This window comes from Entelurus aequoreus, linkage group LG17, assembly GCF_033978785.1.
Source record: "Entelurus aequoreus isolate RoL-2023_Sb linkage group LG17, RoL_Eaeq_v1.1, whole genome shotgun sequence".
In the NCBI taxonomy this organism is placed as follows: Eukaryota; Metazoa; Chordata; class Actinopteri; order Syngnathiformes; family Syngnathidae; genus Entelurus; species Entelurus aequoreus.
Window position 1 is genome coordinate 11,499,247 of NC_084747.1, and position 16,534 is coordinate 11,515,780.

At 37.9% G+C, this 16,534-nt stretch overlaps 2 protein-coding genes across 3 annotated transcripts in view; one reads left to right on the forward strand and one right to left on the reverse strand.

Annotated features, from left to right (window-relative positions):
* The first annotated feature begins 3,146 nt into the window (after positions 1-3,146).
* LOC133631878 (zinc finger protein 260-like) lies at positions 3,147-14,303 on the forward strand. 2 transcript variants are annotated; one of them, XM_062024049.1, is made up of 3 exons: positions 3,147-3,464; positions 11,743-12,048; positions 12,253-14,303. In XM_062024049.1, exons 1-3 carry the CDS (start codon positions 3,449-3,451, stop codon positions 13,527-13,529), a joined length of 1,599 nt encoding a protein of 532 aa, XP_061880033.1. In that variant the 5' UTR covers positions 3,147-3,448; the 3' UTR covers positions 13,530-14,303. The 2 variants fall into 2 exon arrangements, with proteins under 2 accessions (XP_061880033.1, XP_061880034.1); XM_062024050.1 differs by having other exon boundaries at positions 3,148-3,464; positions 11,743-12,000; positions 12,253-14,302.
* Positions 14,304-15,981: 1,678 nt separating this feature from the next.
* LOC133631879 (E3 SUMO-protein ligase ZBED1-like) overlaps positions 15,982-16,534 on the reverse strand; it is a 1,588-nt gene continuing 1,035 nt past the window's right edge. Inside the window, exon 2 of the mRNA XM_062024051.1 lies at positions 15,982-16,534. This exon is cut by the window's right edge and continues 108 nt beyond it. Within this exon, the coding sequence (XP_061880035.1) occupies positions 15,988-16,534 (547 nt within the window). The 3' untranslated portion in view covers positions 15,982-15,987.

A 16,534-nucleotide genomic window follows, 5' to 3' on the forward strand; every position in this document is an offset into this window, starting at 1 on the left:
GTTGGGTAAAACAGCATTTGGTTTTATTCTGAATGTAGTGAAACAAATTGGTGGTTTTAGCTGATATAAAGACTTTCAGGTGTTTATATATGTTTAAGTATTTGGCAGACGCTTTTATCCAAAGCGACATACATAAAAAATACATACATAACAATCACTGTAAACATTATCATTTAAGGGAAGAATGTAATACAAAATATCAATACAAAGTGTCAAGACAGAATAAACTCTGCTGCTGCAGCAACAGAGATACAGTCTATAGGTCCCTAAGATATATAGATATCTAATGTATTCATACATTGTTTATGTAGGATATACGCATGTATATATAATCTAATCATATTGTTTCTTCAACTTAAAAATAGCTGACCGTTTTTTCCCCCTTCTCTGGGATTATATTCCCAATTTTGATCTCGGACGTCTGGTCACTTATAGCGTATAAGAATATTATATTACTGTTAAGCAAACTATGAATAATAAAACTTGCCAAAACATGTGTCCGTTATCATAGCTACACGTATGACAAAAAACCGCGTGAAAATCAGTGGTATTCAGTGAGGTAAAATGAATTAAATGCGCTGACAGTTCATTGCTCCTGACAAATGAATTGCACTGAGTGGAGCGGATCACCACTCCAAGATGGCGGCCCCGCGTCTCGTCTGCGCCAGTAGGCAGTAGCGCTCGATGCTGCGTACCCTTAAAACATGTCTATGGTTATAACGTTAGCAGTGAGTTTACAGCCTCACTGATTTAACTACACAGCAAATAAAAGTCATGTTACTTAGCCAATAAACGTTATCTTACATTCAAAACTTACCCTTCTTTGGGCAACTTCAAATGTCGAACGAAGTTGGAAGTTGTTGCGTCTCCGTCTGTAATATTCAAACTGCGTGATTTGCATACGCAATTCGTTTTTTGTTGACCAAGTCGTAGTTTTTGTACCCGAACGAAACCAACTTTGGCATAATTGTTTCTCTCTGCCGCATTGTTTGACAACTCTTGTTCGGTGGTTGTCCTGCAATTTGATTGGATGAATGCTGTGTGATGAAAAGAACGTATAACTAATTTGATTGGCTGTTGTACTGACAGCACACCAGCTGACACGCAGCACACACGCTGATAGACAGACAGACACGTACAAAATGAAAGATACGGAGCGCTCCCAAATAACTTTTTAAGCTTTGGGTTTTGGGGAAAGTAGCAAGTCATGTCAAGTCAAAAGGCTCAAGTCCAAGTGAAGTCACAAGTCATTGATGTTAAAGTCTAAGTCGAGTTGCAAGTCTCTTTACATTTTGTCAAGTCGAGTCTAAAGTCATCAAATTCATGACTCGAGTCTGACTCGAGTCCAAGTCATGTGACTCGAGTCCACACCTCTGATGTTTGCTTTTGTTATTTTTCTTGAGAAGTCTTAGGAGTGCATTATTCCATTCTGAGTGAATATATGTTATATTTCATGCAAAGGTTTACAGATTTTACATTATCTGACATACAGCAGTAATTGTTACAGTCTGTTTAGTTTTCTAGAAAGGGAGATGTGGGGTTATCTGTTATGCCTTTATTTTGATATAGCATACAGGATGTCCCCGACCGGATGTTACGTAATGACGCTTGATGTTGTGACACACATTGAATCCTATGCTAGACTGAGGCTGGTCGGAATAAACACATTGCTTGTATAAACCGTCTGATCATTACAACCCATACCACGACAAAGACCATAATAACGTTTTTTTTTTTAATTAAATATGCTTTTTTGTGTGCTACAGTTTGTATGTGTAAAGTTAAAGTTAAGTTCAAGTACCAATGATTGTCACACACACACTAGGTGTAATGAAATGTGTCCTCTGCATTTGACCCATCCCCTTGTACACCCCCTGGGAGGTGAGGGGAGCAGTGGGCAGCAGCGGCGCCGCGCCCGTGAATCATTTTTGGTGATTTAACCCCCAATTCCAACCCTTGATGCTGAGTGCCAAGCAGGGAAGAATGCTGGTATGAGCTTTTAAACATAACCCGTTAACTGCTGCCAATCAAATGGTGAATAAGATACTCTTTAGGGTTCATATGTTTGTAAATCTGACTGGGATGAAGTCAGTGCCTCACCAGCCATGAACCTCACCGCACGTCACTGATATATATATATATATATATATATATATATATATATATATATATATATATATATATTTATTTATTATATGTATATGTGTATATTTACATATGTACATATATGTGTTTACATGTATGTGTGTGTATGTATATACACTAATGTGTATATATGTATACATACATATGTACTATATGTAAATAATATATTGTAAATAATGTAAATAATTCAATGTGATTATCTTGTGTGATGACTGTATTATGATGATAGTATATATGATAGTATATATCTGTATCATGAATCAATTTAAGTGGACCCCGACTTAAACAAGTTGAAAAACTTATTCGGGTGTTACCATTTAGTGGTCAATTGTGCGGAATATGTACTTCACTGTGCAACCTACTAATAAAAGAATCAATCAATCAATCAATCAATGTATACATATATGTATATTTATACATGTACATATATACATATATATAGATAGATAGATTAATCATATTTGATAACAATAAAGTGTTCTATTCAGAACTGTCGATACAAGTTTAAATATTATTTAACGTGTTAAAAAAAAAAAATACCTTTTTTTTTTTGCCTTCAACACTCGAATCTCTACATTAACTTCAGATCTGCCGGTCATTTATATGTTTTTATTGTTTATAATATATTTTATTTGTTTTATGGCATTTTTGTCGTAGAAAACTTTTTTTTTTTTATAGCAAACATACAAGAAAATAATATTTCAAATTAAAAATATTTGATGAATATTATTGAAGCCTTTACTAGATCAATTATTCTTAACATTGATTTTGATTCAGTAACATTTTTTGAGCAATGCTAGTTTAAAAACAACAACAATAATGTCAGCTTGGCGTTACTCGAGTCAGCATGGCAACTTTTTCTCTTTCTTCTTTTATTCCAATTTTTTTACGTTTATTTTGTAATAATATTTAAAGAATTTGCCGCGGTAAAGTAAAGTAAGCTCCATTAAATTTTTTTGGTTTTTTTATTTTTTTATTTTTTTTAATCCTGTCTTCAACCCGCGTCACGTACGGGTGAACAGCCGTGTGACGTCATGAATGCCCGGGCTGCCGTAAAACCCCCCGCCGAAGACGTAAAAAGCGGAAGTTAGCAAAGACGACTTCGATTGTCAGAAGAGATTTGTGAGAATCCAGTTTAAATCGCGGAAAACATTCCAAATGTTAGGTGAGTTGCTGAAGGAGCGACTGATGATGAAATATTGGCGCTGTTTAAAAGAACGACATCGCGTCGGGTGAGGAGGAAGTTGGTCGAAGCAAAAAAGGAGAAGGATCGCCATCGACGACAACAGGAAGCAAGTCAAATATGTTCCACATTGAAGGTATCTTATTTAACCTTGAAAACTCTTTATATTTGCATTACGAGACAACCGGAAAGACTTATAATATTTGTAAATTACGTTAATGTAAATGTATAATCCAATATTGTACAGTACACTATCAATTGTGTAGCAGATTGTGTTGGTGGTTCATTTATAAGCATCTTGGTCAACCCCCCAAAAAAGGGACAAGCGGTAGAAAATGGATGGATGGATAAATGTACAATCATGTCAGAAAATGTGATACATTTCCACTGTTCTTGCCACAAATCATTATCCTAAGTTAAAATGGATTTACAGTAATTCAGCATATGCTGTTTGTAAACATGTCAACTAAGTTTTTATTTTTTTTAGTTTTTATTTATTTATTATTAATTTTTTTAAAATTTTATAAACCTTTATTTACAAATTTCAACATTTACAAACAGTTGAGAAATAATAATCAAAGTATAAAAACAGTACAGAACAGCACCAGGGGGTTGTAAATTCAAAGTAACTAAAATAGAATGCAATATAATATTATATATATATATATATATATATATATATATATATATATATATATATATATATATATATATATATATATATATATATATATATATATATATATATATATATATATATATATACTACCGTTCAAAAGTTTGAGGTCACATTGAAATGTCCTTATTTTTGAAGGAAAAGCACTCTACTTTTCAATGAAGATAACTTTAAACTAGTCTTAACTTTAAAGAAATACACTCTATACATTGCTAATGTGGTAAATGACTATTCTAGCTGCAAATGTCTGGTTTTTGGTGCAATATCTACATAGGTGTATAGAGGCCCATTTCCACCAACTATCACTCCAGTGTTCTAATGGTACAATGTGTTTGCTCATTGGCTCAGAAGGCTAATTGATGATTAGAAAACCCTTGTGCAATCATGTTCACACATCTGAAAACACTTTAGCTCGTTACAGAAGCTACAAAACTGACCTTCCTTTGAGCAGATTGAGTTTCTGGAGCATCACATTTGTGGGGTCAATTAAACGCTCAAAATGGCCAGAAAAAGAGAACTTTCATCTGAAACTCGACAGTCTATTCTTGTTCTTAGAAATGAAGGCTATTCCACTAAATTGTTTGGATGACCCCAAACTTTTGAACGGTAGTGTATATAATTATATATATATTTATTTTCTATTACATAAAAGAGTGATTGGTATTATTTTTAACGTAGGATACAGGGACCACACAAATCCACTCTTCATTAGGGCAGGATTATTAAATGATATGCCCCCCCTCTACCTCAAAGAACTGCTCACCCCCAAATCCTCCACACGACACCTCCGCTCCGGACAGGCTAACCTCCTCCAACCTCCGAGGACAAAGCTACGAACAATGGGAGACCGGGCTTTCTGCTCCGCCGCTCCCAGTCTGTGGAACGCTCTCCCTGACCACCTGAGGGCACCACAGACTGTGGATACTTTTTAAAAAAGGCTTAAAAACCCTTCTTTTTAAAAAAAATCATTTTTTTTAGATATATGCATACTAGTTCTAACTATTAGGCTGTTCTAGTTTTTATTTTTATTATCTTTTTATTATTTTTTAATACACTGTAGCACTTTGAGGTTGTTTGCTCAATGTAAAGTGCTTTTTTCAAATAAAATATTATTTACATTATTAAAACTAAAAGACATTGTGGAATTGCATACTCTATTAGTGACGTTCAAAGCTAGCTGGAGACGAGCTTACGGTACGATGTACAGATTGCTACGTTCGGGCAAAGGATCTCTGGAGGCGGTTGTTTAAGTAGTCGTCCCTCTCATCAGTGCCGGGTGTGTTGATTGAAGATGGAACGCAGCTGCCTGCGGCTCCCAGATGACGTCTGGGCCGTGACAGTGAAAGCACGGAATTCTCTAAAGAAAGACTTAAAAAGTTGCAAGAATATCCCTGAATTTAAAAAGAGTTAGAAAAAGAGACAACTGGAATTCTATCAAACTGATTTTTGATTTTCATTGGACGTGTCATTGTGAAAATGCTTCAACGAAAATTTCAAAGTATGTTGGAGTTGGGGTGTTGGTGGAGGGAACAGTGATAAAGTCATCTAACATAATTTGTGTTAAAAAGGGGGCAGATAAATACAAGAATATTATTCTTCCATCTGCTCCTTTCTGTCATGGAAATGTATAAGAAACAAAAAACAATGAAAGTGTCGACTGTACGTGGCTTGTATACATGCATGTTCATGAAAGGAATAAAAGGAAAATAGGATATATATACCGTATTTTTCGGACTGTAAGTGGCAGTTTTTTCCATAGTTTGGCCGGGGGTGCGACTTATACTCAGGAGCGACTTATGTGTGAAATGATGAACACATTAGCGTAAAATATCAAATAATATTATTGATCTCATTCACGTAAGAGACTAGACGTATAAGATTTCATGGGATTTAGCGATTAGGAGTGACAGATTGTTTGGTAAACGTATAGCATGTTCTATATGTTATAGTTATTTGAATGACTCTTACCATAATATGTTACGTTAACATACCAGGCACGTTCTCAGTTGGTTATTTATGCCTCATATAACGTACACTTATTCAGCCTGTTGTTCACTATTCTTTAGACATTTTAAATTGCCTTTCAAATGTCTATTCTTGGTGTTGGCTTTTATCAAATACATTTCCCCAAAAAATGCGACTTATACTCCAGTGCGACTTATATATGTTTTTTTCCTTCTTTATTATGCATTTTCGGTCGGTGCGACTTATACTCCGGAGCGACTTATACTCCGAAAAATACGGTATATATATTTCGGGGGGTGTATATTGTAGCGTCCCGGAAGAGTTAGTGCTCCAAGGGGTTCTGGGTATTTGTTCTGTTGTGTTTATGTTGTGTTACGGTGCGGATGTTCTCCCGAAATTTGTCATTCTTGTTTGGTGTGGGTTCACAGTGTGGCGCATATTTGTAACAGTGTTAAAGTTGTTTATACGGATACCCTCAGTGTGACCTGTATGGCTGTTGACCAAGTATGCTTGCATTCACTTGTGTGTGTGTGTGAAAAGCCGTAGATATTATGTGATTGAGCCGGCACGCAAATGCAGTGCCTTTAAGGCACGCCCCCAATATTGTTGTCTGGGTGGAAATCGGGAGAAATCGGGAGAGCGGTTGCCTCGTGAGATTTTCGGGAGGGGCACTAAAATTCGGGAGTCTCCCGGGAAAAGCAAGTATGACTGGGAGACGCAACTACTCTGTACTTCTCCCTACGTCCGTGTACCGCTACGTACAGCGGCGTTTTAAAAAGTCATGAATTGTACTTTTTGAAACCGATACCAATAATTTCCGATATTACATTTTAAAGCATTTATTGGCCGATAATATCGGCAGTCCGTATATATCTCAAACACGTATATATATATATATATATCATCCAGTGACTTCCAGGAAAGTCTGGATGACAACCGAGAAAGGTCGGTGACGCTGGAGAGACAGCTGACCTCCAGGAAAGACTGGCAGGGTAACAGGGGAGGCAACCCCCGTTGCAGCACTCGCAAGAGGGCACCAAGCAAGCTACAGAACGTACAAATGAGCAATACCCCCAGAGTCTCCCGAGAGGGGGGGGGAGGATGAGAGACTCGCTAGGACAGCTTCAACGGCAACGACAAGGACAGTGACACAGACACAGAGAAGGCTCAAACAAACCACCTTGACTGGGGAGGCATGGGAAGTGAAATGCAATTGCGGAAAGATCTGCAAAGGTGCAAGAGGGCTCAAAATACACCAGAGCAAGACCAAGGACAAGGCCAAGTGTGGACAGGGACGGACGCATGCACACCGCTCAGACGAACAGTCTGGTGAGACGCAGGAGAACCCTAGGCAGGAAGCAAACCAAAGTCCTAGAGATCTCTCAGTGCCCGCAATCCCCCAAAACCACACAAGGACAACCTCAAATGCCATCCCAAAAAGCCCACCCCAGCCAACGAAGGAAAGAATCAAGTGGCCTAAGATGAGTGAGACCAAGGAGTGGTCCATGCTCGATGAAGATCCCTGCTCAATTTGTGTGGAGTCTGATGACGGGGGTCGGATTGGGAGGTCACTTGAGGAAAACGGCAGTTCGTAGGCTGGGAGAAGCAGCAGAGAGAGCCTCCTGTTGGCTCTGGCATAGGAGAGAGGACAATAGCTGGAAGCCTGGATGAGAGGGGCAAGGATCTGGCCAATCACTGCTGACCCACCAACCGGAGAGTGTTGTGGTTAAGGGTCGAAACACTCGGTGAACGTTGGGGACCACCTGATGACCTCTTGTCCAGGCCAAAGCTTTATCCATTAGAAATGGATTATAGTGGCATCTTTGATGTATTTGCAAACTGAACAAACAAAGTGCTAAGCCATAGGCTCACTCAATTTCAGTAAACAACTTAATGTCATGTCTGTGTTCATGTTTTTGTTTGGCCATGTGCTGTTTTGTTTTTTGGACACTTCCTTAGTTCCTGGTTTCACTTCCTTGTTTTGTTTGTTTCCATAGCAACTCATTAGTTTTCACCTGTCCTGTCACGCACCTGTTTCACGTTTTGAGTCACGCACCTGTTTTCACTGATCATGTCACTGTTATTTAAAGCCTGTCTTTTTCTGTTGGTCTTCCTGGCGACATCACCTTCTCCACACAAATGTATGCTCTGCACCTGTTTACCATAGTTCTTGTTTCATCTCATGCCAAGTAAGTTTTGATTTAATGTTTATAGTTTTTATGCCCACGTGCATGTCTTTTGTTTTTTCATAGTCAAGTTTTTACCTCCGCTGGGAGCGCCTTTTGTTTATACCTTTTTTTGACTTTTGTTAGTGTAGAATAAAATCATGTTTTTACCTCCACGCCATGTTTGCTTCAGTTCGTTTGCATCTCGGGAAAGCAACCCACGCAGGAAACTGCATCATAGTCCATGTTCTGACACTTAAAGGCCTACTGAAATGAATTTTTTTTACTTAAACGGGAATAGCAGGTCCATTCTATGTGTCATACTTGATGATTTCGCGATATCGCCATATTTTTGCTGAAAGGATTTAGTAGAGAAAATCGACGATAAAGTTCGCAACTTTTGCTCGCTGATAAAAAAAAACAACCTTGCCCCTACCGGAAGTAGCGTGACGTCACAAGCGGTAGTGCTGCTCACAATTCTCCGTTGTTTACATGGAGCGAGAGATATTCTGAGCGAGAAAGCGACAATTACCCCATTAATTTGAGCGAGGATGAAAGATTTGTGGATGAGGAACGTTAGAGTGACGGACTAGAATGCAGTTCAAGAGATATCTTTTTTCGCTCTGACCGTAACTTAGGTACAAGCTGGCTCATTGGAATCCACACTCTCTCCTTTTTCTATTGTGGATCACGGATTTGTATTTGAAACCACCTGGGATACTATATCCTCTTGAAAATGAGAGTCGAGAAGGCGAAATGGACATTCACAGTGACTTTTATCTCCACGACAATACATCGGCGAAGCTCTTCAGCATGAGCTAACGTGATAGCATCTGTCTCAAATGCAGATAGAAACAAAATAAATAAATCCCTGACTGGAAGGATAGACAGAAGATCAACAATACTACTATCAGGAGACACCGAACCAAACACTGGACATGTAAATACACGGTTAATGCTGTGCCGCCTGTCGAAGCCTAGCAATGCTGTTGCTAACGACGCTAACTTAGCAACGGGACCTCGTCAGAGCTATGATAAAAACATTAGCGAGCCCTCATCTGCTCATCAACACCCGTGCTCACCTGCGTTCCAGCGATTGACGATGCGGTCGGCGGCCCGGAGACGTAGGAAGTCAAGGTGAGGTCGCCGGCGCTAGCGTGTGCTATCCAACAAAGTCCTCCTTGTTGTGTTGCTACAGCCAGCCGCTAATACACCGATCCCACCTACAACGTTCTTCTTTGCAGCCTCCATTGTTCATTAAACAAATTGCAAAAGATTCACCAACACAGATGTCCAGAATACTGTGGAATTTTGTCGCAGAAAACAGAGTGTCCAATAGGGTCCAAACACTTCCGTGGACCTCGCGACGTCACGCGCATACGTCATCCTCCAAAGGCGGTTTGAACCGGAAGTTCCCCCGGAAATTTAAAATTGCACTTTATAAGTTAACCCGGCCGTATTGGCATGTGTTGCAATGTTAAGATTTCATCTTTGATATATAAACTATCAGACTGCGTGGTCGCTAGTAGTGGCTTTCAGTAGCATCATCGTTTTCGCAGCTTTTTGGTTGTTAGAGGTAGAGAGTGTTTTAACCTAGAGTTCTAATTCTATTTTTAAAGGTACAAAAAACAGTTTGGGTATTAAGAAACTTACATTTATAAATATAAAACTTAGCCAATAGTATAATGAGGTTGCAAAGGTAAAGTGAAGTGAAGTGAATTACATTTATATAGCGCTTTTTCTCAAGTGACTCAAAGCGCTTTACATTGTGAAACCCAATATCTAAGTTACATTTAAACCAGTGTGGGTGGCACTGGGAGCAGGTGGGTAAAGTGTCTTGCCCAAGGACACAACGGCAGTGACTAGGATGGCGGAAGCGGGGATTGAACCTGCAACCCTCAAGTTGCTGGCACGGCCGCTCTACCAACCGAGCTATACCGTCCCAATAAGTAAAATTCCTTTAAAAAAAATTTTTTTTCATACAGTGTAAATCCAAATAGCACGTTTTTAAAACAAAGCACATATTTGTCATGAATATTGTCCAGGATGAAAGGACAGATGCCTGCCATAGTGAAGGAGTGCTTTCACAAGTCCAAAACAGGTGGTAAACAGTCTCTGGATGCATGTTATATAAGGTGCAACACGCACGTTACATAAGGTGCAACATGCACGTTACATAAGGTGCAACATGCACGTTACATAAGGTGCAACATGCACGTTACATAAGGTGCAACATGCATGTTACATAAGGTGCAACATGCATGTTACATAAGGTGCAACATGCATGTTACATAAGGTGCAACATGCATGTTATATAAGGTGCAACATGCATGTTCCATAAGGTGCAGGCAACATCAATGTCCTTCTTGTATCTAACCATCACAGTCTTTACAGGGTAATAACCAGGAATGATTTTAAAAGATATCTCGTTGACTTTGTTGGTAAGTCAATAGCTGTTAGGAAGGGAGCACGTTTTGACCCAGCAGATGTCATTCACAACATTATTCCAGAGCGCAATTAGTACATAGGAGACAGACACACAATCATTTTGGAATAAGCTGCAGATTTTTCTGTTATTTTTCTGATCAAAGCAAAGTTTCCACAGTCAACTAAGTTTATAAGGATTTTTACGACAACAATGATGCTTCTTTCAAAACGCTAGAGTAACATACAGTGTTTCCCACACATTCATTTATTTGTGGCGGCCCGCCACGAAAGAATTACGTCCGCCACAAATAGATTTTTTTAAATTTAATTTAATTTTTAATTTTTTTTGTCCTGTCCAGCTTCTCAGGCAAATCATATAGTAGATGTAGATGCCCATATCGGCTGTTCACATTTACTTTACAAAAGAGAAGTGTAGGATACTTCTCTTGTTGCCTTATTTGTATTTGACCACTACTGTTTTCTGTTTATTTGTTACTGACTGTGGCAGGACACCTCTGCCTCTGTTTCACTTTATGTTGCTGGCAAATAATATGGTTGTAGTAGTAGGCTAAAGTTAAATTATTTAGTATGCACTAATTAAAGGGGCAGAGCTTTAAGAGACATTTTAGCTTTTGTATTTTATAAGATATATTTTTTGTAAGAACCACAATTGATAAATATATTTCACCGAATAACTTATTGTTCAAATCTGTATATAAATATGTACATAAAGTGTTGTATTTATATTGTAAAATGGATGGATGGATGGACGTTTAAAACAAAACTGTTATTATTAATTAGTAAGTATAAATTTTTTGAGCCTTTTTAGAGAAAATCATATCATTGTAGTAAATTATGCAAATTACTCGATGATGTCATGGTGACCACGCCCACAGCCACGCCCCCACCGCCACAGGTATCTTGGCAGTTTATGGGAAACACTGACATATATGGAGTGTAAAATCCATAATGTCACATGATGATATTTATAACCTTGACACTAATATATTATGATTTGAAGAAAGGTGTAGACAATAATTGTTAAATCGTTAAAGCGTCATCTGCAATCTTCTCAGCCAGGCTAAAGTTGGAAAGAAATGGACAATTACATTAGTTGTAAATAGCATTGTCTCAAAATGACAAAACTAAAAATTAAATTCTGCAATGTTTTCGTCCTGAAGACGTCCAGCGGATAATTGGTGGTCAGGAAGAACGTCCCCCTCCGCCGCAGGGGAGGGTCGCCACTTTGAAGCAGGAGGATCCGCAGCCCCCCTACATTAAAGAGGAGATGGCGGAACTGTGGATCACTCGGGAGGAAATGAATCTTCCAGGGCCAGACGAGGCTGATCCCACCAAGTTGCCACTGACTGGTGTCTCCGTGAAGACTGAAGACCATGGAGAGAAACCACCTGAGTCCTCACAGCTTCTTCACAGTCCACGTGAGGAGAACAGAGGGGTGGAGCCTCCAAGCTGCAGGGGATATGCTTGTATAACTATAAGTATTTTCATGACCACATTAATATTGTATATAAATGAGTGAATATATATTTTTATAAAAACTATTCACACGTCATAATTATTCTTTCTCATCTTATTATTGAGAACAATGATGTTTTTTTATCCATAGCAGTTTATTGCTTGTCTAGATTGATACAAAACATCAGTTGCTAAAGTGTGTTTGTGTCCTGCAGATGTCCCGCCGCTAGTTGGTTGTCGGGGGAGGATCTCCATTTTCAAGCGGGAGGATCCACAGCCCCCCTTTATTAAAGAAGAAGAAGACGAGGAGGAACTCTGGATAACTCAGGATGGAGAGTATCTTCTCAGGGCGCGTGAAGCCGACCTCACCAACTTGCCACTGACTGGTGTCTCTGTGAAGACTGAAGACCATGAAGAGAAACCACCTGAGTCCTCACAGCTTCATCACAGTCCAAGTGAGGAGAACAGAGGGGCGGAGCCTACGAGCTGCAGCTCAATACGACACATGGCGACAGAAGCTGAGGGAGACCACTGTGGAGGATCACAAGCAGACAGCCTCTTGGCTCCACTATCAGATAGTGAGGCAGAAGACAGGAACGACACCCAAGAGCCTTTGAGCAGCGATACAGACGATATGAGGACTCACACCTACAACAATCACCCTGACTGCTCTAAAAAGAAGACGGGTAAAAAATGTTTGATTTGCTCATTTTGTGATAAAAGCTTTTCTTATCAGAGGGATTTTGCTCGACACGTGACAATACACACAGGGGAAAAACCTTTTAGTTGTTTAGATTGCGGCCAAAAATTCTCTCAAAAGTCAAACATGGTCACACACAGGATAACACACACGGGAGAGAAAACTTTTAGTTGTTTAATGTGTGATAAGAAGTTCTTTAAAAGGGCAAATATGACGGTACACATGAGAACGCACACAGGGGAAAAACCTTTTATCTGTTCGGTTTGCGGTCAAAGATTTACTCGTAAGGTAAGAATGGCATCACACATGACATCGCACACAGGAGAAAAACCCTTCAGTTGTTCAGATTGTGGCAAAAAATTCTCGGACAAAAGCAACATGGTGAAACACGTGAAAACACACGCCGGAGAAAAACCTTTGAGTTGTTCCGTTTGTTGCAAACGATTCTCTGAGAAGTCGCACATGGCGTCGCACATGAGGACACACACGGGAGAAAAACCTTTAATTTGCTCAGTTTGCGGCAAGAGATTCGCTCAGACTTCCACTTTGGGGCGACACATTAGAACGCACACGGGGGAAAAACCATTTAGTTGCGTGGTCTGTGATCAGAGATTCACTCAAAAGTCACACATGGTGTCACACATGAGAACGCACACCGGGGAAAAACCTTTTAGTTGCTCAGTTTGCGAGCAAAGATTCACTCAAAAGTCAAATATGCTTTCACACGTGAGAACACATGGTGGGGGGCAAACAAAGTTAAAATATGTTATGTGTTCAAATGTCAAATCATAGAAGTGTAACAACACACGAGGAGTCCTCGAGAAAGTCTGCTGTGTGTATGATGCAAGATTCCCCCATGAGTTAGTGTGCTGCTACAAAATACTACTTTGATTAAGGACAACAAAGACTGTTTTCACCTTTTTTCTTTTGGACTGAAAAAGTGCACAGCAAAGATCATGACATTGTGTTTGTGTTGTATCAATCTTGTACATGTGTAGCATTGGTAATGACTCCACCTGCTTTATCTATCTTTACTTTTTATTATAAAGTATTGTTTTTCATGTTCATTTATATCCATCTTTCACTTTTTATAATACACTAGTGTTAAGTATTTTGAGGAAAGGTTTTTTTTTTTTTAGGGAGCAGTAGCACCATCTGTTGGGTCCTTGCATACTTGACATGTGCAACTCCTGGCCAGGCAAATTTGCTACATTCTGTGTACATTCTGTCTGTTTTATGTCAAACTTGGTTGATAAAAGTTTCAGTGTTCAACAGGGGCGTCACTAGCTTTTAAGGACAGGGGGGGCTTAGCCCCCAGGAGATGCACAGGATGCAAGCGAACGTAGCGCACAAGCACGAAACTTCACAAACGGCTAACAAAGACTTAGAAATTATTCATTGTTATTATTATTATTTAAAAAAATGCACGGGACGAAATGAAATGCTCCCCGGGACGATGGCTTTTAACCATTTTTTTTTCTTTTTCCTTTAATATATTTATTCCTTTTACATTTTATATTAAATGTCTTGGTTTTTCCTCCCTCTGAAAATCCTATGAAATGTTTAACAAGCCATCCTATAATAATACAACAGCCATTAATGTAACAATACAATAAAACAAATATATTTAATTATGTTTTTTTTCATTATTTTAACAATAGGCTAATGAATATTACCTTATATAGATTCTACAAGAAACACAAAACTTAAAAACTAAATTATTTGCAATTGCAGACACAAGGTTTCGTGCAGCTTCACTCATTGTAAAGGAAGACGGAAGTCCACGCAGGAGAAAAATGACGACAAAGATGGTGTCTGGGTTTTTCTTGTATATATATATATATATATATATATATATATATATATATATATATATATATATATATATATATATATATATATATATATATATATATATATATATATATATATATATATATATATATATATATATATATATATATATATATATATACATACATATACATATATATATATATATGTATGTATATATATATATGTATATATATGTATGTATATATATATATATGTATATATATATATATATATATATATATATATATATATATATATATATATATATATATATATATATATATATATATATATATATATATATATATATATATATATATATGGATGATGTTTGATAAGAAATTATCGAGTTCGAGTCTATTATCGAATCCTCTTATCGAACCGATTCCTTATCGATTCTCTTATCGAGTCCAGATAGGTTGTTGTGTATGAAAAAAAACACACAATATTTGGTTTAACAAAAGCTCACTTTTATTATATAAGAAAACAATTTAATCTAATAAATAAATAAATATTGACTGTTACCCCCCTAAAAAAATAAAATAAATAAACATTGACTGTTGTTACTCAAAGTATATTAAGTGGGATTTTTCAGAGAAACAAATATATACAGTAACACAAAAACAAGCTGTCTCTGTGATCACTATAGGTGTATAAATAATGATATAGTGTTAAATAAAATCAGTCCCTTGGGCACAAAACTGGAAATAATACAGCTCTCCAAAAAGTGCAATTCTGCTGCTATTTGACATAACTGTTTGTTATGATGCTTTGACATTTTTGCACTTTAAAGAAAGAAAGAAAATTCTATGAAGAGAAAAGTTGTTTGCAAATGTGGTTACAATGCTAAAAAATGAAAAGTTAAAGCTAAAAAAAGAAATACACTTTATTGAGTTAACATTATTTCTTTATAGGGGGAAAGATGTTATGAGCTAGGGAATATAACAACTACACTATATATATATATATATATATATATATATATATATATATATATATTAGGGCTGTCAAATGATTAAAATTTTTAATCAGATTAATCACAGCTTAAAAATTAATTAATCATGATTAATCACCATTCGAACTATGTCCAAAATATGCCATTAACTGTATATTTTTGTGGGAATTGAAAGATAAATGACAGAAGACATGTGCATTTAACATATGTATGCATGTTTATTTGAATAACATCCTGTTTTTTACAATGACATTTCCTCGTCAAAATAGGAAAACAAAATAGGATGGCGTCTCTTATTTAAATGAAACTGAAATAGTAAAACAAAATAGGATGGTGTCTCCTTCTGTAACACACTAGCCATCTTGGCCATTTCTCTTCAACAAAGGAAAAACAAAGAGATTTCTCTTTTTTATCAAACCAAAAGAACATGGCCTACACAATTACATGTGGCCCGCTTCTCTATTCATCCTTTAGCCAGTTACTGAGGCAAACCAATTTGTCCACATTTTCTGAGAGTAAAGCTGACCGCTTCTTTTGCACAATGTGACCGGCAAGTGAGAAGAGTCTTTCACAGGGAACTGAGGATGCAGGAGTGGCTAGATATTTCCGAGCCAACGGAGCCAGCTTGTCATGGGCTCCTGCATGAGATGACCACCACTGCAAGGGACAGTCCGTCATTTCAATGGTGGGCTCTGCTCTGTACCTGTGTAAGGCTCTGTCAGGCTGTACCTCTTCATCTGATTCTGAATCTGAGCCCAGCTGTAGAAGAAGGTTCATTTTCTTCTTGGGTGGCCCATCTTCAGTAGTGTGTGAAGGTCTTCCAGGTGATTCACGCAGAAGGCCTCCAAGTTTGGTCCACACCTCCTCTCTGTCTGCCTTGGGCACACTTTTCAAGTCCTTAAAACGTGGGTCCAGTGCGGTTGCAATCTTGAGCCATGCATTGTTGGTGTGTTCTTGGCGGGAGCCTAGGTCGTCTTTGAATTTGGTCTTAAATCTAATCATGTAT